This window comes from Megalops cyprinoides, chromosome 20, assembly GCF_013368585.1.
Source record: "Megalops cyprinoides isolate fMegCyp1 chromosome 20, fMegCyp1.pri, whole genome shotgun sequence".
In the NCBI taxonomy this organism is placed as follows: Eukaryota; Metazoa; Chordata; class Actinopteri; order Elopiformes; family Megalopidae; genus Megalops; species Megalops cyprinoides.
In genome coordinates, this window is record NC_050602.1 from 692,073 (window position 1) to 717,538 (window position 25,466).

Consider the following 25,466-nt stretch of genomic DNA (forward strand, 5'->3'; position numbering starts at 1 on the left):
CAATATAGGAAGCTTAGAGAGAGGACGTAATTATTTACATTTGAAGGGTCTCCACCTTTTAACAACATAATTTTATCAAAAATATGAGCGACTGGGTCAGAAATAATAGGAGCTGCTATCTTTAAAAGGTAAGGATCCAGATTGTCTGGGCCTGTAAACTTTTTAGGGTTTATATTTTTTAAAGCATTGTAGACCTCATCGTAAGAAATGGTCTCAAAATTAAAGAAATCATTCACATGAGGCCCTGTATCAGTGCTCACTTTAACAGGGCGTGCATTAGATGGCCGTGCCACGTCACCAAAAGATATAAAGTGTTTATTAAGAACCTCTACAATTTCGACTTTGTCCTTCACTTCATTAGAATCAATCATTATATGGTTTGTAAGAACAGGACAGACATTAGGTGAAACTGTTTTAATTAATTTCCAGAACTTAGCGGGGTTATTAAGGTTCTCTGTGATTGCTTTCAGGTAGAAATCTGATTTAGACTTCCTGATCAGCCTTGTACACTTGTTTCTTAGAGCCCGAAAGGAGTTCCAGTCAGCAGGTGCTTTTGTGCATCTAGCAATAGCCCAAGATTCATCTTTCTGTCTGATTAATTTAGTTAACTTTTCAAAGAACCAGGGATTGTCCTTCCCACTAATTCTAAATTTCTTAAAGGGGGGCATGTCTATCACAGACGTACATAAACTCCTTTTCAGTAGTAGCCCCAGGTAGAGTCGACATCTGGAATCAGATTTACTCTGTCAATATTATGGAACAAGTCATGTAAGAATGCCTGCTCATTAAAATGTTTAAAATATCTTTTAAAAATGTAACGTGGCTTGGCTTTGGGCAGTTTGGTCTTTCTAACGCAAGCAATTGTACAATGATCACTGACATCATTCCAAAAATTCCGGTAGCTGTATATTTATGAGGGGTATTCGTCAGCATGAGGTCCAATAGCATAGATTTATCTGGGCCTTGGAGTTTGGTCTTGTGGGCTCATTAATTAATTGTGCGAGATTCAATGAGTCACATAGATCTTTAAAAGAATCTGAACCAGACATAAGCCAATCCCAATTTAGACCACCTAAGAGGATGTATTTGTCGTGTGCAGAAGCTCTGACAGAGAGAGAAGGGCCTCTCCCAAAGCAGAAGGTGGTCTGTAACAGCCGACTATAGTAATGTGTGAGTTCTTTGTCACGCTCACTTTAACAGCAAGTAACTCGAAATGTTTCGCTTTTGTGAGCGATAGCGTTACAGAGGTGATGAACTTGTGTCACGCCCTCCCTGAGCAGGGATATTGCAAGCCTGTCAGCATTGGCGGTCTACCTTCCTACAGATACGCCAGGCAATACCGTTGTCTTAAAGGGTTATCAAAACTATCCCCGGAACCTCTCAGGGCGGCGTGCAGCTAGTACACATTCGGCTTGCTTAAATGCAACAGAAAGAAATGAAAGATTGACGTTACCTAGAATTTCGGGACACGGACGCCAAAGCTTCACCCTTTCCGTGGCCAGCCCGCACCTGTCGCCCTGCGACGGACAGCCCGACCCTGGCGTAGCAAAGAGAGTAGCGTTCGCTGGCTTTCTTGTGTTTGCGTCATTCAGTTTAATGTCTAAAAGGTCCCCGTTAACTTCAGTTGTGCTATGCCTGTTGATGCTCTTTGGTTGGTCGCCTTCCCAGGACTTAACACAAAGAAAAGGAAATCGCGCAAAACAACGTCGCGGTAGAGTGATCGGTCATAAACAGCAGTAGGGTATTCAGTTTTCCAGTGGGAGGCCAGCTTCAGCAGTCCACATGGATCCACAGTGGCAGCCACACCGGTGCATGCGCAACCTCACCGGAAATAGCCTCATTCCACGTACCGCCCCGGGTCACAGGGTCAAACCACTCACTAATTAAACAACGCCAACCCTCCTTTCATATTGTACCAATCAAGCCGAAGTGTTTTAGGGACCCACTAATACTAAAAATGAAATTTACTTAAATAAATCTGACAAAACGTACATCAATAATAACAGGCTCATTTGGGGACTAATAAGATCTCCTGGCACTCTTTAGGGTGATTTTAGATCTCAAAGGAAATGGCCTGTCCGTAACACTTGGAGTTCACATAAATAGCACCTCCTCCTTTACTCGCACGATCGGTTCTATAAACCGTATAGCCATCAATATAAATCCAATTATTTGATACAGATTTCTTAAGCCAAGTTTCTGATAACACTACAATATCTGCATTTAAGAACATAAGAACATATTATGACGAGAACAGGCCATTCGGCCCAACTAAGCTCGCCATTACAATTCAGAGAATCCAAAACTGCATCAAGTCTGGACTTGAACACAGCAAGGAGAGACCCTTGCTGTGTTCAAGTCCAGACTACATGACCTGGCAACCTATTCCATGTATTGATAACTCCTTGTGTAAAATAGTACTTCCTTACATCAGTGCGGAACTTACTCTTCACTAGTTTCCATTTATGTCTCCTTGTCTACAGAGTGAACTCACCCTAAAAAGAACTATTATAGTTAACCTTGAGTTCTTGACATTGAGTCCTTCTATAAATTTAAAAACCTCTATTAGATCACCCTTAAGTCTCCTCTTGCTAAGTCTAAATAGGTTAAGTAACTTGAGTCTTTCCTCGTAGCTTTTATATTTCATGCCAGGAACTAATTTAGTTGCCCATCCTTGAACTTTTTCCAAGAGCCTCAATATCTTTCTTATAGTGCGGTGCCCAGAACTGCACACAATATTCCAAGTGAGGTCTGACTAAAGCTTTGTATAATTTCAGTATAACCTCTTTACATGTATAATCAATACTATATATCCCAAAATCCTGTTGGCCTTTTTTACTGCTACAGCACACTGCCTACATCCTGTTAAGCTTGGGTCAACTATTACTCTCAAGTCTTTTTCAAATTGAGCAATTTCTAGTTTTTTCCCCTGCATGAAGTAGTCTTGTATAAGGTTCTTATTTCCCACAAGCAAGACTTTACATTTAGCTAAATTGAATGTCATCTGCCAGGTATCTGCCCACTTTTAGATGCTGTTTAGATATTCCTGTATTACCTTAGTTGATTCTATACTGTTGGCTAGACCCCCTAGTTTTGTATCATCCGCAAATTTTACTATTTTACGACTAGCCTCTGCATCCAGATCATTTATGTATATAAGGAATAGCAAAGGCCCCAACACAAATCCCTGCGGGACTCCACTTCGTACAGGACCCTGCTCTGATACAATTCCTCCCACAGTTACAGTCTGCTTTCTATCAGACAACCAACTTCAGACCCACTCAGTGATAGCTCCTGTAATTCCTGCAGATTTCATTTTCACTATGAGCCTCTCATGCGGTTCTTTGTCGAATGCCTTTTGAAAGTCCAAATAGATAATATCAAAATCTTTGTTTGAGTCTAAACACACTGTAGCTTCCTCAAAAACGTCCAGGCGGTTGGTTAAGCATGACCTCTGTCGGGAGAGTACCAGGCATTTTATGGTTCTTTGCCCTGGTATGGGTTTTTATGGTTCCATTCATTACTCAGGACCAGACCAAATGGCATATAAGATAAGTCAACAAATACACACACATAGCAGGCAAGAGGGCGAATGGCCTACCATCATAAATCCCCTAAATTAGTGACCTCAGGTCACATACCTACTTAAGATAAGCAGCCATTGCTTTAAGAATTGCAAGAAGTTACCTAGAACTCAATCAGATACCTTAAAATCTCAAACTAATGATTGCTGTTTTGGATTTAGGGCGTGGTACACCTGCCTTGTGTATTGGTAAGCATTAATCTGCCCCTCAGATGTAGAATCCTTGGCTAAACGGTAGCTGCAGTCATGTTTGGTTTAATCCGAAAGAGGTTCAGGTGCCAAATACTTCTAATATAATATTAAAGAACACTGTCTTTTTTAGCCAAAATTACTTCTTAAAAACAGTAACATCCAGCTAGACCACAACTGCAGAGGGTTGCCTTCTCCCCTTCCTGTGTGTGTGTTTGTGTGTATTGACATGGTCGGATCACTTACCCTTTTATACCCCACAGTTAATTGTACCCTCATGTCATGGGAAAAATGTTGGAAAACCCAATGCCATGTGATAATGTGTATTTTTCAATATAGCAGCAAAACCACCATTTTACCAGTTCCTCTCAGCCAACCCGCTCCTCTCAGCCCATGCCTATTAATGTTTGGTGTCATTGCGATGCTCATGAAGAGCTGAATTCAAAAATGATAATCTCAAAAATATATCTGGTATTTCCAGATGTTTGGATCTACAACACAAGATTAAGTACTGAGGAAACTTCCAGGCACTCCCCCAGCATAAAATTAATAATGCGTGGGTCAGGCAGGTGGAGAGAGCTGCTTCTTAAGTCAGGCCTAGAACAGGTCTCTGCTCAGTTTTTGCTCATGCTCAGTTTTTGCGTACACTCAGCCTTGATGTTCAGCCTTATGCTCAGATAGAAGCTCAGTCATCCGTTCAGTCATCCAGTCCGTGACTCAGTTTCTCCTGCAACTTTCTGGATTTTTCCTTTTGGAGTTTTTCTGCTATTGTGAGTGGTTCCCGTCTTCTTTCTTGGGAGAGGTAAACAATTGGCTTGGGTAATTTTCTCTTCACGCATTCATTCATCCATTCTGTGATCTATCCATGTTCTTGTTTTGTTAATGTCCTTTATGTAATTTAGTGTCTGTTAAGGTAGTGGACCAGGTCTATAGCCCAGACTCTGAATTTTGTCTTATCTTAGTGTAACTTCTTAATAAACCTTTTTAATTTATTCCAGTTGTGATTGTATAATTCTGACAAAGGCTGATCCACCAGATCCAAATTCGGCGATTTAATTGATAATTAATATCTTTAACAATAATTATTAAATTAAATCAATCCTTTTAATTATGTGAGGAGTTTCAGTAATTGGTGTTATTTGTGTTTGGTATTCAGAGTGCCAAATGATAAACAAGGGTATTAATTTCTAAGACCGCTGGGTTAAGACCGCTGGGTTCAATAAATTTAATTTTTATTAAATTCTCACTTCCCCGACACCTCCCTCTGCGAAAACCATGCTGGCTATCATTTAAGATACCATTTTGTTCAAGGAATAATTCCAAATTTTCCCTAATGATGGATTCCAGTAATTTACATGAGATACAAGTTAAGCCGACGGGCCTATAATTTCCTGGATCAGTCCAGTCACCTTTCTTGTAGATAGGTACTACACTGCCATGTTTCCATTCATCTGGTATTTCTCCAGTTTTGAGAGATTGTTTAAAAATAACTAACTAAAATAACTGAGGCTTGTAAACCACTTCTGCTACTTCCCTGAGAACTCTTGGATATATTCCATCGGGGCCTGCTGCCTTATTTGTTTTTGGAGTTTATCTAGTACTTCTGCATCATTTAAATCAATTTCCTCCATAAGACTCAGAGAACTGAATGCAACCTGAAGGCATATGCGAAAACACTTCACTAGTGAAACTCTCCACAAAGTAACTATTTAGGGTATCAGCAATAGCTTTGTTTTCATAAACCATAACTCCATCCTTATTTTTTATACCTCTTATCTCATCCTTAACTATCCTTTTACGACTGTAGTATTGAAAAAAGCATTTAGAATTGCTCTTTGCATCTAGTGCAATGTCTTTCAAAACGCCTTTTAGCTTCCCTTATTTTTTTCTTAACTTGATCTTATTACTCTCTGAGCTGTCCAACTTGTATATTCTAAATAATTTCCTTTTTTGTTTCAAAATGTCCCGTAACGACATATTCATCCACTGTGGATGCTTCTTTTTCAGCTTCCCTTTTCTCACTTGCGGAATGGATTTACGCTGTACATCCAGAATAATCGTTTTGAATATGCACCACATTTCTTTCACAGTTTTGCCATTTAGAAGAGGTACCCAGTAGTCCTTGTATAATTATGCACCTTAATAAAGACAGCTTGTCTAAAGTTGAAAACTCTAGCACTGGAGAATGGGGACTTACCTTGCCAAAAAAAATGTAATTGCACTATGGTCACCTGTCCCGAGTGGCTCCCCTACCTCAGTACTGCAAATTATAATAGGATTATTACACAGAACCAGATCTAGAACTGTGTTCTCTCTTGTAGGTTGAGTAACAGACTGTATCAAAAAGTAGTCATTTACAACATCTAAAAACTCTTCCTCACATTTACCTTGACCTGACACAGCTTCCCAATTAATTGAAAGGTGATTGAAGTCCCCCATTACTATAGTCTCACCCTCCTGACGTGCTAGCTTAATATTATCAAAGAGCATACTGTTAACACTGTTGTGGCCTGTAACATATTCCGACATTCAGACCCCTTACATTTTCCCCCAATATTTTAATCATATGTCTTCACTAACACCAAGGGGCTCCATTCCTGCAATTTCCTGAATATTAAGATTATACTTTACATAGAGAGCTACACCCCCTCCTCTTCTATTGGTTCTATCTTTTCTTAGCAGCTTGTTTCCCTCTACGTCATACTCATCCCCAACCCCTGCACCAAGCCACGTCTCTGTGTTCCCATCAACATCATAATTACTATTACTCATAGTGTCTAGCTCCAAAATTTTATTTTTTAGATGGAATTTCAGGGTACTGCGTGTGTACTTCCTGTCTTTCCTTTCCACTCCCAACGGCTCAAAACCACCTCTACTACAGTGCTACTCTGACTGATTTGCAATCATGGTTCCCTCACTACTGATAAAAGTGCAAACCAGGTAGATTTAAAAATAATTTTTATGCGCCTAAATTAAATCATACTTTCACTGGGCAGTATAGTGTGGTTAAATGAGATGTTTTTCCTTTAAATCAGGAGCTAATATAATAGTTAGAATAAACCCACCCTGGCCGACACTCCTTGAAATACATACCCTATTCATCAGTTCTACGGCTCAAGCTGATCCCCGGGAAATCCCCGCAAATAAGTAATAAATATATTTTTCTACATTATAGCAGAGACACTGGAATTATAGTTTGTGCTGGCTCATCATTGTGATGTCTGTCAGCCATCGGTGATGGACGATGGCATCGGCCCAACCCTACTTGACATGGATTGAGATAGAACATGTATATTAACACTTTAATATCCTAAAATTAGAAGTGTAATAAAACAAAAACAGGACTGTTACACCTATTTCCACTTTTATTCGAATACAAATACAAATATAGATAATTTTGCTGCCTCAACAAATACAGATACAAATACTGGGCTTTCTGCACATCCCTAGTCACAGGTCTAGTGTCAGATGGAGTGTTTGATTGGTTACCATTGTTGGTGCTGTTAGTCTTCCTCAGAGAGGGCACCAATTATGTAGGCAATAATGCCAATGATGTTAGAGGGGGGTACCACTTACATGTAAGGAATATCCTTACATGAGGTACCAATTATGTAGGAGATAATTAAATTAAACACACAGAGGCGCCATACAGAATATGGCGTATACCATAATGGTTAAAATAAAATATCAGTCTCAATTTCGTTTCGTATATCAGTCTCATAAAATATACTAAACTATTAATTTGGAACTTCAGTTAATAACTTAATTAATAATTATAATTGAAATTACCACATCAATAGTTAATCAAATCACAATATCATCTATTTAGCTAACTAAACAAATAACACTGATAATTCAACTAAGAGGTGAAGGCATTTAGAATTCTGATCAGCAGAGATTGGCGATATTCATTCCATGTGTAATATTACAACAGACAACCTTGGAAAAATAATGCATTTATTCAGATATAACATCAAAATAGTAAGGCACACGTGTCATATGTACAATGAGTGAAACATGTATATGTATTGACACTTATGTGTAGATTTGAGTGAATGTCTTACGCAAGTGTGTGAGCGTGTCACAGGGTGTGTGTTCCTTTGTTCTGTGTGCCGTGCGTGCACGTGTGCTGTGCATGCTTGCTGAACACACGTGTTCAAAGAGAAGAAAGGAACATGCGTGTGGCGGCGAGATCGAGTTGCCTATGTGCATGTGTGAGCAAACAACGTCTGTCTGGTACAGGATATGTTCAGACGATTGATAACCGTGGGGTTATTCTGTGCGGATTAAAAGAAGGTACCGGGGGTTAGTAAGACGATATGCATGCAAAGACCCTACGTCTCTGGGTGGTATTTTAACTAATGTTGCGTGGTGAAGAGTGTGTGACAAATCAGCTACATTTACATTTAGGTCATTTGGCAGACGCTTTTATACAAAGTGATGAACAGCAAACAAGTTACGGTAGTGTAGGAGACTTAGGGTAAGCTTTAATTGCAACCTAAACAACTAAACTCAGCTAAATAAGTCAAGGAAAGTAGAAAACAGAGGTAAACGAGATGAAAACACAAGGATAGACAGGCAGAGGAGACAAACAAGTAGCGACAGGAGAGAGAAGTGCGAGGTAGAAAGTGCGTGGAGGTGGAATTGTGTTAGAGTTGTTAGAAGTGTTAGGAGAGGAGGTGCTCTTGGAAGAGCTGGGTCTTCAAGAGGTTCTTGAAGATAGAGAAGGACGCCCCTGCTCTGATCTCGTAAGGTAGCTTGTTCCACCATTTGATATGGGGAGGCACACGGGTAGCCAATGGAACTCAATGAGCAATGGGGTGACATGGGCCCTCTTGGGCTGATCGAAAACCAGACGCGCCACCGCGTTCTGAACCATTTGTAGAGGTTTCACCACACATGCTGGGAGCCCAGCTAGGAGGGCATTGCAGTAGTCGAGGCAGGAGATAACCATGACCTGTACCAGAAGCTGGGTAGCATGTTGAGTCAGGTAGGGCCGGATTTATCAGATATTGTATCGTGCAAAGCGGCACGATGGAGAGACTGAGGCAACATGGTCCGAGAAGGACAACTGGTCATCAATCATGACACCCAGGTTTCTTGCAACCTTAGAAGGTTTGAGAGTATTTGAGGCAAGCTTTAAATTGATGCTGTGATGCATGGATGGCTTGGCTGGGATGACCAAGAGTTCCGTCTTAGAGAGGTTTAGCTGAAGGTGGTGTGCCTTCATCCATAGGGATATGTCTGCAAGACAGTCCATGATCCGCACCGAGACTGTGGGGCCATCAGACAGGAACGACAGATATAGCTGGGTATCGTCTGCATAGCAGTGATACAAGAAGCCATGCGAGCAGATAACCGGGGGCCAGAGAGGTGGTATAGATTGAAAAGAGGAGGGGTCCCAGCACCGAGCCTTGGGGTACTCCTGTAGAGAGGCGATGGGATGAGGACGTCTGAGCGCCCAGTGAGTTAGGATTCACACCAAGACAATGGTTTGCCCGAGATGCCCATTTCTGACAGTACCGATAGCAGAATGTTGTGGTTAACCGTATCAAAGGCAGCCGATAAGTTGAGTAGGATGAGGACTGAGGACTGAGCTGCAGCTCTAGCTGCTCTTAGAGCTTCTGTCACACACAACAGAGCTGTTTCAGTGGAGTGTCCACTTTTTAAACCGGATTGGTTTGAGTCAAGAAGGTCATTCCTAGAGAGGAATTCTGAGACCTGTTGAAATACCGCCCTTTCAACAACCTTTGATAGGAATGGAGTACTGAGACCGGCCGATAATTCTCAACATGAGCAGGGTTGAGAGAAGGCTTTTTGAGTAGAGGTGTCACTCTAGCCTGTTTGAAAAGAGTTGGGAACACTCCGGAGGCAAATGAAGTATTTATCACATGAGTGAAGGTGCCACAATTGTGAGAGAGATGGTCAGGAGGAGTTACAAGTAAGGAGTTTAGATACCTGACAAGTAAGTCAGGACGGCTACAAGTAAGGAGTTTAGATACCTCGCTCTCAGTGAGGGGGTGAAGAATCAACGAAACATAGCTACGTAGCTAAACATAGCAAGCTGCATTACTTGTAATGTTGTAAAACACACAGATGTACAAACATTCATAAATGTAGCTAACAGTTAGTGGTAGCTCATGAAATGAGGTCCAAATCTTTTGTTTCTGTGGGTGGTTTCGCTGGAGGTTCCGTCGTCAGGGAGCCAGGGCTGGTCTAGTTCGGTTGAGGGTTTCTTTCTTCCTGGGAAACACGTTGAGGTGGATCCGGTTGCATCTTAGTCTCCAGCTGGTAAGGAGTTTGCGCTGCTCTGATTGCTGGCGCTGAAACTCGGCTCTTACTTTATTGATCTCCACTAGCAATTCATCGCTAGCTTGGAGAATCAAAGCCAGGACAGGGCCGTGGGCTCAGCTGTCCATGTCCCGTCCGCGTGGTGCAGCCTTCGGGGAACGAGAGGGATACGTCCGTCTTCTTCGAACATGTGGAACAAGAAGTAAGAGATAAGTCCGTCTTCTTCGGACATGTGAAACAAGAAGCAAGAGAGATAGCAAAGGAATGCACCCAGTTTTTACTAGCATCACTGCGGGAGGGCATTTCCTGTTTACTGTAGCTGTCCTTGGTTGGCTGAGAGGTCGTGAAACTGCAACATCATTTCCTGTGAGATCGCGTTTCACATTAAAAGCGATTTACGCATTACTGTCCATAAAAGTTGAACAAATAAAATGGATGAATCTATCTGTGGACGACACTGTACCTACACTGTACTGTCTGTGACACAAAATCATGGAAAAGGGCAAAGAAAGATACAAACATGGAAATTAAGCTGTTTTGATTGGACCATGCCTCAGAAAGATCATCGTGTCAAGATTAAGCAGCAGCTTGTGGAAGAGCCACAATGATGTAACCTAGCAGACCGAACTGCAGTTACTCTTCCCAGCATCGAACAAACAGACTTCAAAAACAAAACTTGACGTTACACGTACCATCCTCTTCTAGATAGTTTCCTCTTCCATTTCGGGTGGTAACCCAGCCATGTCCCATCTCCCTCCCTGCCAGACCAGAGCATTAGTCAATGTCACATGTATCTCTCAGTTGTGTACTTAGACACACTATCCCCTTCAGTGCTGTGTAACTTCACAGACATCTTTCATAGAGAATAATTATCATTCAACTTTGGACTGATGGCAATTGCACAATAGAGAGAGTGAGTTTCCATAGCGACCCAGGAGATATCCCACACAACTATTTATAGCAGTACAATGAAATAAACACAGATTTCCTGGCTCCTCAACTGAAGCCTCAGCCATTTTCCCACACTTCCAGGTCTTTGTGGTTGAAAAGGGGAAGCAAGTTGTGTCATATTAATCAACATTACCAAAAATAGGCAGTATGTGACTGTGTCAACCTCAGGAAGTAAAACTGGGCAGGCACAAGGGTCGACATGCATACAGTACTCACAGTGTAATATGAATTAACTCTTGTCTGTGCATTTATCAAGTGGCACAATCTTGGAGCTGTTCCCTGTGCTGGTGACATACCCCATCAGGCAACGTTATTTACACAGATGTGCATATCTTCCAGTTTTCTATGTATTCATGCATTCATTCATGCCACTGTATATTTACTGAAGAAATTCAGGTAGTGCCTTTGCTCATGGTTATGAGAGCAGTGTCCAACCTGAGAATCAAACCTGCAATTTTTAGATCACTTTGCCACCCATCACCCAGAGAGATTTTCAGGATTTTCAGTACTGAGGAGTTTGTCTTCTGTGATCTCAAGTTTCCTGAGAGAAAATAAAAGTATAATATGGAGATTCAGAACTATTCAAATGGAATTGTGTCCCTGTGGACTGCAATGGTTGCCAGGGCAACTCTGATCATGTTTTTGCTGGCTATGTGAAGTTTTTCTTTTATCATGTTTTTTTCCTATAAATCCATTTGATAAACCACAACACAGACTCATCTCATCAATAATTTCTGGAGAATATGCATAAATCATACAGGGAAAATGCAGGCATAAATTTTCACAACAAACCTCTGTAAAAAACCTGCTGAAAAGGCCTTAAAAGTCGTATTTAACATCTATTGGCAAAGATGTGACATTTTGTAAAAACGAATGGAGGTAACAATGTGGTGTGTTAGTGACCATGAGAACCAATGGGAGTCAAATTGCGACCATAATTTAATGTTAATCTTCACAGTAATCAAAATAATAACATCAGACCCCTTCTATAATATCTCAGTGAAATTCAGGTGCAAAATTTGGTTTAAAGAGTGTATGTTTGCTTAACAGTATTTAGTCAACAAACCACCACATCCAAATAACCACTGCTCTTCAAAATCAGGATTTTAATTCCAGCTCCAATGACACCTGCAACAAGTGCCAAAAATGTACACTGACAACACTTAAGGAGAAATGTCAGCATGGTTCGGATTTCTGAAAGATCAACATTTAAGGCTGCTTGCAGCTTCACCCTCTTCACCCAGCTTAAAGCTAGAAGTAGTGAAAGTTGGGGGATTTTTCTGGGAAGTGTCTGAACTTTTTACACTCTGACAACCCCTTTCTAGAAAGATGTTCTGGTTGATAAATGCTGGCGGGCATTCGTTCATGATGATTTATTCTCAGGTAAAGCTGTAAAATTAGCTCTGCCTACATCCCTCGTAATACACTGCCGTAATATACTTCCTTGTAATACAACTTGTGGCCAGGTGCACAAGGGTGCATGCTCAAGGAAATGAAGCATCCATAATTACTGCACTCAATGAAAACAGAGAAGACAATGAATCAATCTTAATAGCATTGAGAATGTTTAAAATATTATCACTTTAACCTAATCTGAAATTTTATATTTCCCTAGGCCTTTGACACACGTCCATTAGGCAATGATCAGGCTGCCAAATTTACGCCTTTAAAAGTACATTAGCAACAGTGACCCCTGCTGGTCGATCAGGCGCCTGTGGTCCACGTGCCAAAGCTGCAAATGAAATCTGCTTCCTCCGAAAAAAAAGTCTTCCTCCGACTCATCTCTGTGCTAGCTTAGCTTGTGGACCACAGTGCGAAAAAGAAGCAGCGGCTGACATCATGTGTCTCGGAGGAGGGCACATGCTTGTCCATGCTTTCCCGGATTGACAGTGGGGGTTGTGCAATGGAACCGAACATCAATGACAAATTGGGCATTCCAAAAATTTGGGGAATTGGCCATTCCAAATTGGGGAGAAAATGGAGAAATGAAAAGAAAAAAGTATATTTTATTACATTCGTATATCTACTTCATCATATTTGTCTGTATTGTAGTTTACACTTTCCGCTCTACAATCACTTTAATGTTTTGTCAAACATCCTGCACTTTCTCCTGAAAATTCTTAGAGCGTAAGTCATCACAAGCTCCTATGTAAGATACAGGAGGCACAAACTTGTATGTAAGGTGAGGGAACTTTAAAAGTCTTTTTTTAAAGATGGGTCGTTTAAAACATAGAGTTATATAATAGGTGGGGGGCAGTGTGAACATTGAAACACTATAAACGAATATGAATTACTGCATGCATCATGAATTCATCCCCCTGTTTGAAAACAAGATGCCCTTCAACATTCCTTCACATGAATTAGTCTGTGTTTGGCAAGCACCAGACAAATGCCGAATGCAAGACTCCACACACTGCATCTTTGATCTAAAACAGAGTACCGTTCGCGTGCTCAGTGTATTGCCATTCGAGAGGACGATTGTCACAATCTTACAGACCATCAGTTTCAAGCTTTAGCAACTTTCACCTGGGACTTTGACCCCAGCTCTGATGTCACATTGTAACAGGGTTCTCAAAATACAGTCATCTTCGATCCAATTCAACTGTGATACACAGTTATTTCAGCAACTAAGGTAAAATCTGCCACACAAAAATTCCATGGGATATTTGGTCTATTGCAGCAGGCAGCACGGGTATGATCACAACATAAAACCTCTGTAAAATGCCTTTCAGATGTCGTTCACTAATTCAGTTTGCGAAACCGTCAAACTACTTCAGGTCTGAGCACATGGGTATAATGCAACTTACATCTGCATTTACTCACTAAGGCAGGGTGTTTTGTTATGTCCTTGCCAGAGTTGAGCGATGACTAACTCCAATGCCTTACTGCTCCATCTTAAAAAAAAAAAAAAAAAAAAAGGATCGTAAGAAGAACTGTGAAATCAGAACTCAGGCTTCCTGAAAATATCAGGGATTCGCAGAAGTTGATCCAATGGATAAACTGTACAGTTTGATTTTGTGACCCTGAAACTAGCCAGATACAGGACAGGATTACCGACTGGGCAAGCAGGGTACATGCCCTGGGCTGCCAGGGGCCCCCAAGTGTTGCCTCCCCACCCACCAAATGTAATAAAAGGTCCCAGTCATATCGACGTCTAATGGAGCTCAAAATGTAACAGAGGGCCCTATTCTCCCACCCTAACCACCCCTCTGGAACAGCACAGGGGCCTCTGAACTTTCACTCTTCAGTTATTTAACAGTCATCAATCTAACCATCTAGCATGCCTTACCACTCAAAAGCAAGTGATTTTTAAGCTATCGCTGTCAGTTTGATATGAAGGTTATGGCTATGGCGCCAAATCACTTTGGACCTCACAAAGAATAAGGGCAACTGGTTATGATGTCATACTCCAGGGCTTCTGTTTTATCCTGGCTTTTGAGTTAACATTAGCTAGCATCATGGATTAGCTAGCTTAGTAATGACAAAGGATAATGTTTCTGTGAAAGTCAGGGTTGCTTGAATTGACACTGAGATGTAACTAGCATAGCAGTCTTGATTTCTTTGTGAGAAAAATTATTTATCATAAAATTCCAAACGCTACCTTTATAACAATTTCTACATTCAACATTTGTTCTGAACAAACTGTGATGAAATTAACATTAGCTGTTCTCTGAATGAATCAGAACTCCTTCCAAATTGCTGAAATAATAATTGACAATGGCCTCCAGTCAACGTTCCCCAATGTCTTCATCGCTCTCAGGCTTTTCCTCACCCTACCTGTGACAAACTGTGAGGAAGATTGGTCCTTTTCACAGATGGCACGCATCATTGGGTGAACTTAGGACCACCATGAGGCAGGATCAACTTAGCTCTCTTTCTTTGATGGCCATAGAATCTGAGCTTGTCAGGGAGCTGGATTTTAATCATGTAATCGATGAGTTCTACAGGAGGAAATTGAGGAAGAAACTTTTAGCTTAAATAGCCAATATTAATTTACAGCATGGAGCTGTTGTAGCCTATGCCCGTGTTTTGTATGCCAGTGCACACTTTTTCCCGTCCCGCATAAGCACACATTGAAACATATGTAATGTAATAAATTTTGATTGATATGGAGGATGTTGCCTTTTTAATATGATGTTCCTCATCTGCATTACTCTGCGACATGAAATTTCATACCAAGTGTTTAACAACAAATAAGGCTACGAGTAGCCTACTCTCCAATACACTCTTTACAATATTTTATGGAATCAATAATACCCTTGATGTTATTTTAAATTCAGTCTGCTGCTCTGAAATAACGAATGAATATCTGCACACTGTTCAGCTGTGCAGCAATTAGGTCTTTAGTATTCTCAGCGTCTATTCTGTGATAATGCGAGTAATATGTCTGGCAGACACAGTGGCCTATGAGCTCATTTGAAAAGGGAGACCTAAGGCAGAACCACAGACATAGAATATTCCATTTATACAACCAGAACCCTCTTCTTCCTTGCATTCCATGCGCAGTACTGTCACTTTCTTTATGATGTTTTTCATGGAGAGGTGACTTGACAATAGGTGTAAATAAAGACCTCATCACACTGGAACGCCAAACATTATTTGAGGCTTATCTTATTAAATCTTGGATCTTCTGTCCGTCTGCTAGAATGTTGACAAACGCTAACGTTCACATCCATATTTTGTTTTTGTATTACAGTTTTACAGTTTTTAAACTTCAGTATGTAAATGCTAGGGCTACATAAGAATGAACTAGCAGTTAAGTGTGCAGCCATCATTGCATGTGCTTTATGTACGTGATTACACATGACAGCTGTACCCCAAGGCCCCATGGTCCTATGATCTAGCCCTGGCCAGACAGAGCTAGTCTTTTGACAAAATGAGTATAATTGGTGTCCTATTAAAAGCCAAGCTATGATTGGTTTCAACTGATGGTGCACATCACTTCATACTGCAACTAAAGCAATCAAGTTATCTTTGTACATCCTCCAGTTTATTGAGTTTAATTCAAAGGCAAATGATTACAGAGTCAGCCTCTTGAAGGTAATAAATATGACATTTTTCTGAGCCTGGTCTCCATCTACAATGATACTTGGGGTATGGCTTGTTCAAAGCAGCCTTTGAATTAATTCACTTATTCTGAGTAGACTCAGCTGTTACAGTACAATGAATCACAAGACGTTACTATAGCAACTCCACCATATTCCCATTGTCATCTCCTCAAGTCTGAAACCTTCCAAGCTCCATTTGCATAATTTGAAGAATGGGAAATGATCCAGGTTCGTCACAGTCAGAATAAACAGCTTTGGAATTTTGCTCCTTAAAAAGAGTTACATAGGTTGTGTCTGCCCTGATAATTTTAATGTTGATATTTTTATATTCCATATACATGTTATTTCAACATGTGCCCTGAAATCATAAGTGCACATTTGCCATCTAAATCTACATCTAAATGAACTGAACTGCACTAACAGAGACAAAGATAACCTGCTCTAACATCCTTTGCTCACAGCAGAACACTGGAATCCCTCCCCACCAGCTGTCACCTTCACAGGCGTATACTCTCTGGGCACTCTCAGTAGTGTCAGTAGCCCTGAGATGACTGAACACCGAATTGGCCACCATGTCATTGTTTCTGTATGTGGTGCCTCCCAGAACCTGATGGAAGAGTTTCTCATAAACCATCTGAACATTGATGGAATGATCAAAGCTGTTTAGAACTCCAAAGTGTGTGTTTGTGTGTGGGTGTGGAGGGGGGGCGGTCACTGCAGGGGGACACTCACCTTTTCACAGATAACCCTTGTGAATGTTCCATTCATGCCCACATGGGCTCACAGCACACCTGCAGACACAGGCAGCCTCAATCATAGCTTGGTTCAAAACGTTAAAAAGAGAGAAGGTGTTAGTCAAATGCTGGCACTGCACTAACCCTTTCTCCATGACTTCTTGCCTCGGAAGGCAATAATTGTTTCTCGCCCGAGAATCTTTCTGCCAACTTTTGGACTTTTGGAATTCTTCCAAATGCAGTCTCGCATGCTAGGGCTTCAACACCTGCTGGTGTTTGCAAGCGATTCATCTTCTGTGTTCAAATATTTAAACAACAAACCTGATACATCTTTGAAATCTGATCAGCAAACTGGTTCAAAATACTCATTCTGGCTCATTCTATCTCATCTCAAAAAAAAAAATCAAATGAAGGTGCAAGTAGCATTACCATAATTATTATTATGAATAAAGTATAGGTTATAGATGTCAGTGGTGTCATAATCACTGTTGAAATATTTGCTCACAGTAGTTGATAAACTGGTAGATATCAGCAGGTGCTGAACCTCCATTGCAGTCGCCTTGGGTGTCAACTCCAAGGTAATTAAGACAGACGTATGCGATTCTGGCCAGGTGCAATGTTGCCCCTTTTTCTAGTTTTCTGATCTGCATCATTATGGCTTCAGAAAGCAATTTACTGGTAGATGGAAATTATCCACGATACAGCACTGAGGATTATCAGTGTGCATCAATATTGGCATTTTTTTCCATTAGCAGAAATGGATATGTTGGGATGGGAGGTTAACTCAAAAAGTAATGGAAGAATATACAACTTTAAAACATAACATTATGTAACCATGCATTCACTAACATGAATGAAATCAAGCATAGACAGTTTGTTTTGCAGCCAGAAGTAAAAAAAAAAAAAAACAGCTACCATGTTTAAACATGAGGCTCTTAGCAGTGAATATTAGACAGTTGCCAATAACTTTTGGTTGTGAACCTTTTGTGCAAACCAGGGAGCTACCTAGCCAGGCTATTAATAAAAACAAGCAGACATTATGACATTTGATAGGACATGAAATCTTCTTGGTAGGTTCAGAAGAAGTATATGCATTGAATTGGGATTATAAAAGAAGAATGAACAGTTATTACTTAGGTCATTATCCATGCAAAATGCAGGATCTTTTCCACTTCTCTGACTTGCCAGGATGATGCTCTTTTAAAGGAATACATGAGAACCCAACAAAAAGCAGGGGACAACAATCCAGTTGTGCATTTTCAGTGGGGTTTACTTTTGAATGATCTTACTGTGGAAGAGGAGATATTTAACGAAAAGCCACATGGTAGGTGAGAAGTGACAGATGAGAGAGGACTGCTGATAATTTCAAGACAGCAGGTCAACTGGTCAACATGAAGGCCTACATCAAGCAGAACTAGGTAGTCTATATGAGTATCAGATATTCAACTCACTGTTCTTTAATTTGACAATTTAGTCCTTGAAATTGCTGGAGCTAGAAGAGTTTTAATTTGGGTCATTATAACCATTTTTAAAGTGGTGTGGTCCAGAACAGAACTTCCACAGTCGGTATAATGACACAGACAACAGCAGAACCTCCTGCTACCAACCAGATTGTTTTCTACACTAGAATGCACAGCAGTGGACAATGATTGGAGAACAGGCACAACTCAATTGACATCATCGCAGCAACACACAGGTGACCAGATCGGTGTGATGAGGGGACCCTGCAGACCAGCAGTGGCAATTCTAGACTTTTTTGACTGGGGTGGCACAAGTGGAGCACTGATTCATTCAAGGGTAGCATGAGGATAATGCCACATCCACAATAACAGGAACAGGAGCATAACGAATATTTATAATGCCCCCCACACACTAAAAGCACTACAAGATGTGAAATTAGCACAAATACAATACAGGAGCTAAACCATAAACCATAAACTAACCATATGAACACCATATTCAGAGGATGAAACTTCAAAGAAGGACAAAGACCTCCTCTATCTATTTGTCATATTTTTTATTTTAGAGAAATTCAAATACAAATCAACAAACACATGCCAAGCAATCTCAGTAGTATGCTCTTTGATAACATTAAACTTGCATGTCAGGAGGGTGAGACAATAGTAATGGGGGACTTCAATTACCCTTAATTGGGAAGCTGTGTCAGGTCAAGGTAAATCTAAGGAAGAGTTTTTGGATGTTATAAATGACTGTTTTTTGATACAGTCTGTTACTGAAGCCATGAGAGAGAACACAATCCTAGATCTGGTTCTGTGTAATAATCCTGATAGAATCGGCAGTATTGAGGTAGGGGAACCACTCGGTACAAGTGACCATAGTTCAATTACATTTTTACAGTTTTTGGCAAGTTAAGAGTTTTCAACTTTAGACAAGCTGACTTTAACAAGATGTGTGATTATACAAGGAATATAGACTGGGTACCTCTTCTAGGTGGTAAAACTGTCAAAGAAATGTGGTGCATATTTAAAACGATTATTCTGGATGTACAGCGTAAATTCATTCTGCAAGTGAGAAAAGGGAAGCTGAAAAGGAAGCATCCACAGTGGATGAATAAGTCGGTACAGAACAGTTTGAAACAAAAAAGGAAATTATTTAGAAAATACAAGTTGGAGAGCTCAGATAGTAATAGGATTGAGTACAGTAACATGTGAGCTCAAGTTAAGAAAAAAATAAGGGAAGCTAAAAGGTGTTTTGAAAGACAGACTGCACTAGATGCAAAGGGTAACTCTAAATGTTTTTTTTTTTCAATATTACGGTCAAAAAAGGATAGTTAAGGATGAAATAAGAATAAAAAAAAGCATAAAAAATAAGGGTGGGGTTATGGTTTATGAAAACAAAGCTATTGCTGATACACTAAACAGTTACATTGTGGAGAGTTTCACTAGTGAAGTGTTTCCAAGAGTTCTCAGAGAACTAGCAGAGGTGGTTTACAAGCCTCTGACAGTTATTTTTAAGTAATCCCTTAAAACTGGAGAAATGCCAGATTGTACTTGTATCGCATGCAAAATACTGGAAAAATACATGCAAAAAACTACTACTAAATATTTGTGTTGGGGCCTTCGCTATTCCTTATATACATAAATGATCTGGATGCAGAGGTTAGTAGTAAAATAGTAAAATTTGCGGATGATACAAAACTAGGGGGTCTAGCCAACAGTATAGAATCAACTAAGGTAATACAGGAATACCTAAACAGCATCCAAAAGTGGGCGGATACCTGGCAGATGACATTCAATTTAGCTAAATGTAAAGTCTTGCTTGTGGGAAATAAGAACCTTATACAAGACTACTTCATGCGGGGGGAAAAAACTAAAATGTGCTCAATTTGAAAAAGACTTGGGAGTAATAGTTGACCCAAGCTTAACAGGATATAGGCAGTGTGCTGTAGCAGTAAAAAAGGCCAACAGGATGCTGGGATATATAGCCAAAAGTATTGAGTATAAATCTAAAAAGGTTATCTTGAAATTATACAATGCCTTAGTCAGACCTCACTTGGAATACTGTGTGCAGTTCTGGGCACCGAACTATAAAAAAGATATCGAAGTTCTTGAAAAGTTTCAAAGAAAGGAAACTAAATTAGTTCCTGGCAAGAAATATAAAAGCTATGAGGAAAGACTCAAGTTACTTAACCTATTTAGATTAAGCGAGAGGAGGCTTAGGGGTGATTTAATTGAGGTGTTTAAACTTATAAAAGGAATCAATAAGGTTAACTATAATAGATTTTTTAGGGTGAGTTCAGTCTGTAAAACAAGAGGACATAAATGGAAACTCGTTAAGAGTAAGTTCCGCACTGATATAAGGAAATATTATTTTACACAAAGAGTTATCAATACATGGAATAGGTTGCCAGGTCATGTAGTTGAGGCAGAGACCCTTGCTGTGTTCAAGTCTAGACTTGATGCAGTTTTGGATACTCTTTAATTAAGAAATGGCGAGCTTAGTTGGGCCGAATGGCCTGTTCTCATCATCATATGTTCTTATGCTCTTATGTTCTAACTAAATAATAGAAGATCCTTCTCCTACAAGGCTTTTTTTTTACAATAATGATTTACATTTGACTAGATAGCTGCCTGGGGAGCTTTGTAGTTCATTATCAAGCTAGCTGACGTTAGCTAGCTAGCTAAATAACACTAGCTAGCTAGCTAGAGCAATAGTGTTGTAAACTAACTTACATGCTAACAACCAATTACACATATAGAACGGCTGTTTCTTGGCTATATCAAAAAGTGTACTTGAATATTTGAAGTCAGTCACTCCAGACTCCCGCCTTGATTTGAACCACCGAGTACATCAAGAAAAGTCCTGCCTTCGACCTGGTTTATGGCCAATCATAGACTAGAATGTTTGGGTGACACCTGGGATGGCCAATCAAATCTCCAGGGTGGCCCGTGCTTCCCGAAGCCCCCCCTCTGGCCCCGCCCCTGTGCACCGGTGTTAGAGTCCGAGACCGGACTGGAGTACTACAGCCCTAGCTGGACCCCAAGGGGGTGGGCCCCTGCTGTGTGATGGAACAGATGAGTGCGGTCACCTACCAAGTGAGATTAGCGCCCCACGGGCAAGTAGCGGAGCTCCATCTGGATCGTATGGCCCCCTCTTGCAGTCAGAGCCATCCAACCTTCTCCCCTCAGCGATGGCGCCAAGCTTCAGAAGGCTATGGGCAAGACAGCTTTCCTCAGGGACAAGGATTTCGGGCGGGGGGCAGTGTAGCATTCTGAGCTATACTCGAAGACAGTGTTCTGACTTGCACCGGTTGTTTCAGTTTTGATGGTTTCTTGCCCTCTGTCCCCCTGCAGTGAGGATGCCAGTAATGAAGGGTTTCTTCTCTAAAGTTGTAGGGGTGCGTGGTCACCATTGGTTACTTCGGAGTTTAAGGGTGGGAAAAGTTACATGAAGTGGAGTTACGGGCCGAGATTGCGCCATTTGGTGCCAAGTGTCTGAGGAGCGTAGGCCTACAAAACAAGCCTGTTAGCAGCATTGCTTTTCACTCATGCAAATAAGCTGTTTCTTCCATTGGAAAGCCTTAGAAATGTTATCACTTCCAGTGATACGCACAACCCACCCTAGTCTTTAAGATCAGGAAATAAATGTTCCCACACATACGATATCCTGTCCCTGACTCCTCTTACGATGTCCGAGCCGAAAGCAGGCTCGAAGGCCGTGCACACTACAATATGAATATAATGATTACACAGTAGCTCTCAAATGATTCCACACTGTCAAGTAGGAAGTTGCATAGTGATCCATTCATCTATAATTCTGTAGTAGTTTAAACGGGCTGTAAAAGAAAGTGTGACCCAAAGCTTTTCTACAGACTGAAATCCCCTTGAGCCTGTAGGACAGTAAGAGAGCAGAACAGCTCACTAAAGGGATTCTTTTATCCAAAGAGTTCCTGGAACCCTGGATTATTCATTTCCTCTTGTAACCACAGCAACATTCTGGTTCTCTCTGCCCTCTTTATTGCCTGTTGTCGTTCTCCTGCAGCTGCTGCATGTGCAATTGTTTTGAGAAGGTTTTTCAAAGGTTACATCCATGTTCATTTCAGACCAGCTCCTGTGATAAGTTCATTAGGCACAGCAAACGTGCTGATTTAAAAGACACCTCAGCAGTTACACAAGAAAATACAACACAAACAGAATGCTGAGTTGTGCATGCCAAGTATAAAGTCACCCATTAGCCACCTTTTCCCATAAAACCTAAAAGACTAATTTCAAGTTCAATAATTTTCAAGCTTATTTGATATGGTCTTTATGCTCATAGTGATCACTGTGAGGTAAAAAACTGCTTATATTTAACTGAACAGTCAAGAGGTGCCCATTAAGTGGTAAACTTTCTTATCATTACTCAAAGTATTGTATGAAAAGTTCTTACACAACAATGAGATCATATATTAAACGCACAATAAGCAGATATATCTATAAATTTAAGAATATACAAAAATGGGACACTTTATTGATCCCCGTGTGGAAATTCGTCTTCTGCATTTGACCCATCTGAAGCAGTGGGCAGCCGCTGTGCAGTGCCCGGTGACCAACTCCAGTTCTTTTTTAGTGCCTTGGTCCAGAGCACTGACAGGAGTATTAACCCCAACATGTAAGTCTTTTTGATGGTGGGAGGAGACCGGAGAACCCAGCGGAAACCCACGCAAACACAGGGAGAACATGCAAACATGCAAACCCCACACAAAAAGAACCTGGGGCGGATGTGATTCAAACCCAGGGCTTTCTTGCTGTGAGGCAACAGTGCTAACCACGGAGCCACAGAGCTGCTGAAAGATGATGCCACATATCTTCATTAAGGGACATTTAGAGACTAAGAATTTACATAGGCAAATCTGATTGGTCTTGACTATCGTCGGCACACAGAAACAACTTGATAATGAAATGACCAAAATGGAAATGAGGCCACTGTCAAGTATCTGCATATCAAATATCAAACAAAGTGGCATATAAAAAATAACCATAACAAAATATAGGTTTAAATAACTAACACATGCCTTGGATTTTTATCTTTTTAAGTTAAGGTGAATCACTACAAGCTATAAATTAAAGGCAATATGGAATAAACATTATTCGTTAAACGATTCCTTAACGTTAACATACAATGAACATTTTAATGCCATGAAGTGCAGAACGTCAACGCAAAGTAGAATAAAATGTACAACAACCTTTTGGATTAAATAGAATGGGATAAGCCTAATAAACAACAAATAAATAACTGCAGGGAGACCTAATGGGTTCTTAGCACTGCAGATAGGCCTAATCTTTTGGCAAATCAAATTAAATTGGCTAAAATTGCCTGTGTCCGCCGCTCACCGGATTATTTTCAAATTGTGTTCGAGCATGACGTAAAGTGCAGAGCAACATCCATGCAAAAAAATCTAGAATTAAATTAGAATAGAATAAGCCTGCCTAAATAAATAAATAAAGAAATAAAAAATACAACACAGAATCAAGTAGGTCGCCATAAGGTGCATAACAAATAGTTTTTACACTGCAGAGACCAGGCTCTAATCACTGCAGTGGGTAGCCTATCCAACTTTAGGCTAAACAAGTTCACAATGTCCAAAAATCAAATTAGAACTGGCTAAAAGGTTTTCAAATCACTTTAGCCTACCTGATCAAACAAAAATAGCAAGTCTTTCACTGTGTCTGTGTCCGCTTGATTCTTTTCAAATTGTGTGCGAGGAAAACCAATTTGTTCATGTTGCCCGGGGGAAACGTACACATCAGGGTTTTACGTTAGCCAGTAATTACTGGTTTTTGCCTGGTAAAATTTATGAAAAAAAGAAAAGTTAAAAACCTGCTGGTCAAAATGTCCGGTAATAATGCTCATAGAAAACTTAGCCATAAAAAAGGCTAAGACAGGCCTAAACAGGACATTTGTGTTTTAAGTGCTTATTTATGAGTTCAGCGAGCTGTACCCCAACTGGGCAAGAGAAGAGAGTGACGTGGCTTATGCGCATTGCAAGCTGCAAAGACACATTGGACATGTTTGATTTCAAGTCGGGAGCAGAGGACTTTGCCACAATGAAAAAAAGGAGAAAATAAAATGTTACCTGGTAGCCTATAGGCTACATTTGATGCCATGTAGGCCTAGCCTTTTTTTTAAACAGTCTACAGATGTTACAGGTTACAGATGTTTCGTAACAGCCTACATTTTAGGGGCTAACGCTGAGGGTTTCCTCAATCGTTAGCCTACTGTTTGTTTGGCTTAATCGTTACTGTTCATTAAATAGTGAAACTGATTTGAGGTCGTCATTTTTTTGTCAACATAGGTGTACATTATATTTGCGTTTGTAACATAGACTGTTATTGAAACATGACCAGTAAGTTTCAAATTTGTCCGGTAAATTCTTTCCAGACACTGAACCGGCAAGAAAAAAATCCTAGTGGAAACCCTGGCACACGTACACACACATTCAGCACCCCCATATAGCTGGAATGGAATGATCCTTGTTTCATAACCACATTTTGCGACGATTCAACTGTGAGATCAACAGTTGAATCAGGCTCCTTAGATCAAATCGTCGAATAGTCGACTATTCGGGGTCACCCCTAGGCACCACATAGATTTTCAGACTCAAGATCTGTAGAAAACCAGAAATACAATGTATCATTTTTGTGAAAATGGACAGATACAGATTAAACAGATTCTGTATTTCACCTCTACAATGACAACACTCAATGTGCTTCAGTGGCAAGTCATAAGTTCATATCCTGTTCAAAAGGCATTACAAGCGGTCATGGCGCATGAGGCTCCAAGCTAATTGTTTGTCTACAGGGCCAGTTTGTTCATGACACAATTAATAACAAAAAAATTCACCTTGTTGTGACCATTTAAACCCATTTAAATCTGATTTTAATCAGACGGACGGGGGGGGGGGGGCAGACCCTGTCACAATGTTGTTGTTGCAGACCCTGTCACAATGTAAATGTTGTTGTGACAGGGGCAGACCCTGTCACAACAACATTTAGTTTGCTAGCTAACTACATTATCTGTTAATGTTAGCTAAATATACTAGCTATTTTTGTTTGTACAGTGCTAACATTAGCAAGACTATTACAATTCCTGGTCTGTATGCCTAGGACAGCTGCCTGTGCCTTCCATATCACTGAACAATCAATGTTACATGTTTAATTTGATACCGGT

General features: G+C 40.5%; 1 protein-coding gene across 6 annotated transcripts in view; it reads right to left on the reverse strand.

Moving 5' to 3' along the window:
* The window catches only part of LOC118795877 (carboxyl-terminal PDZ ligand of neuronal nitric oxide synthase protein-like), a 121,874-nt gene that overhangs the window by 73,094 nt on the left and 23,314 nt on the right, over positions 1 to 25,466 (reverse strand). The window contains exons 1-2 of one of the 6 annotated variants that reach the window (XM_036554638.1): positions 13,822 to 13,896; positions 10,756 to 10,821 (exon numbers count right to left, since the gene is read on the reverse strand). The exons of 1 other annotated variant lie outside the window; for it this stretch is intronic. In XM_036554638.1, coding sequence (XP_036410531.1) covers positions 10,756 to 10,758 — 3 coding nt within the window. In that variant the 5' untranslated portion in view covers positions 10,759 to 10,821; positions 13,822 to 13,896. Of the gene's footprint in view, positions 1 to 1,453; positions 1,509 to 10,755; positions 10,907 to 13,821; positions 13,897 to 25,466 lie in introns of those variants that run through there. 4 more of the 6 variants (XM_036554639.1, XM_036554642.1, XM_036554637.1 and 1 more) reach the window with 4 other exon arrangements.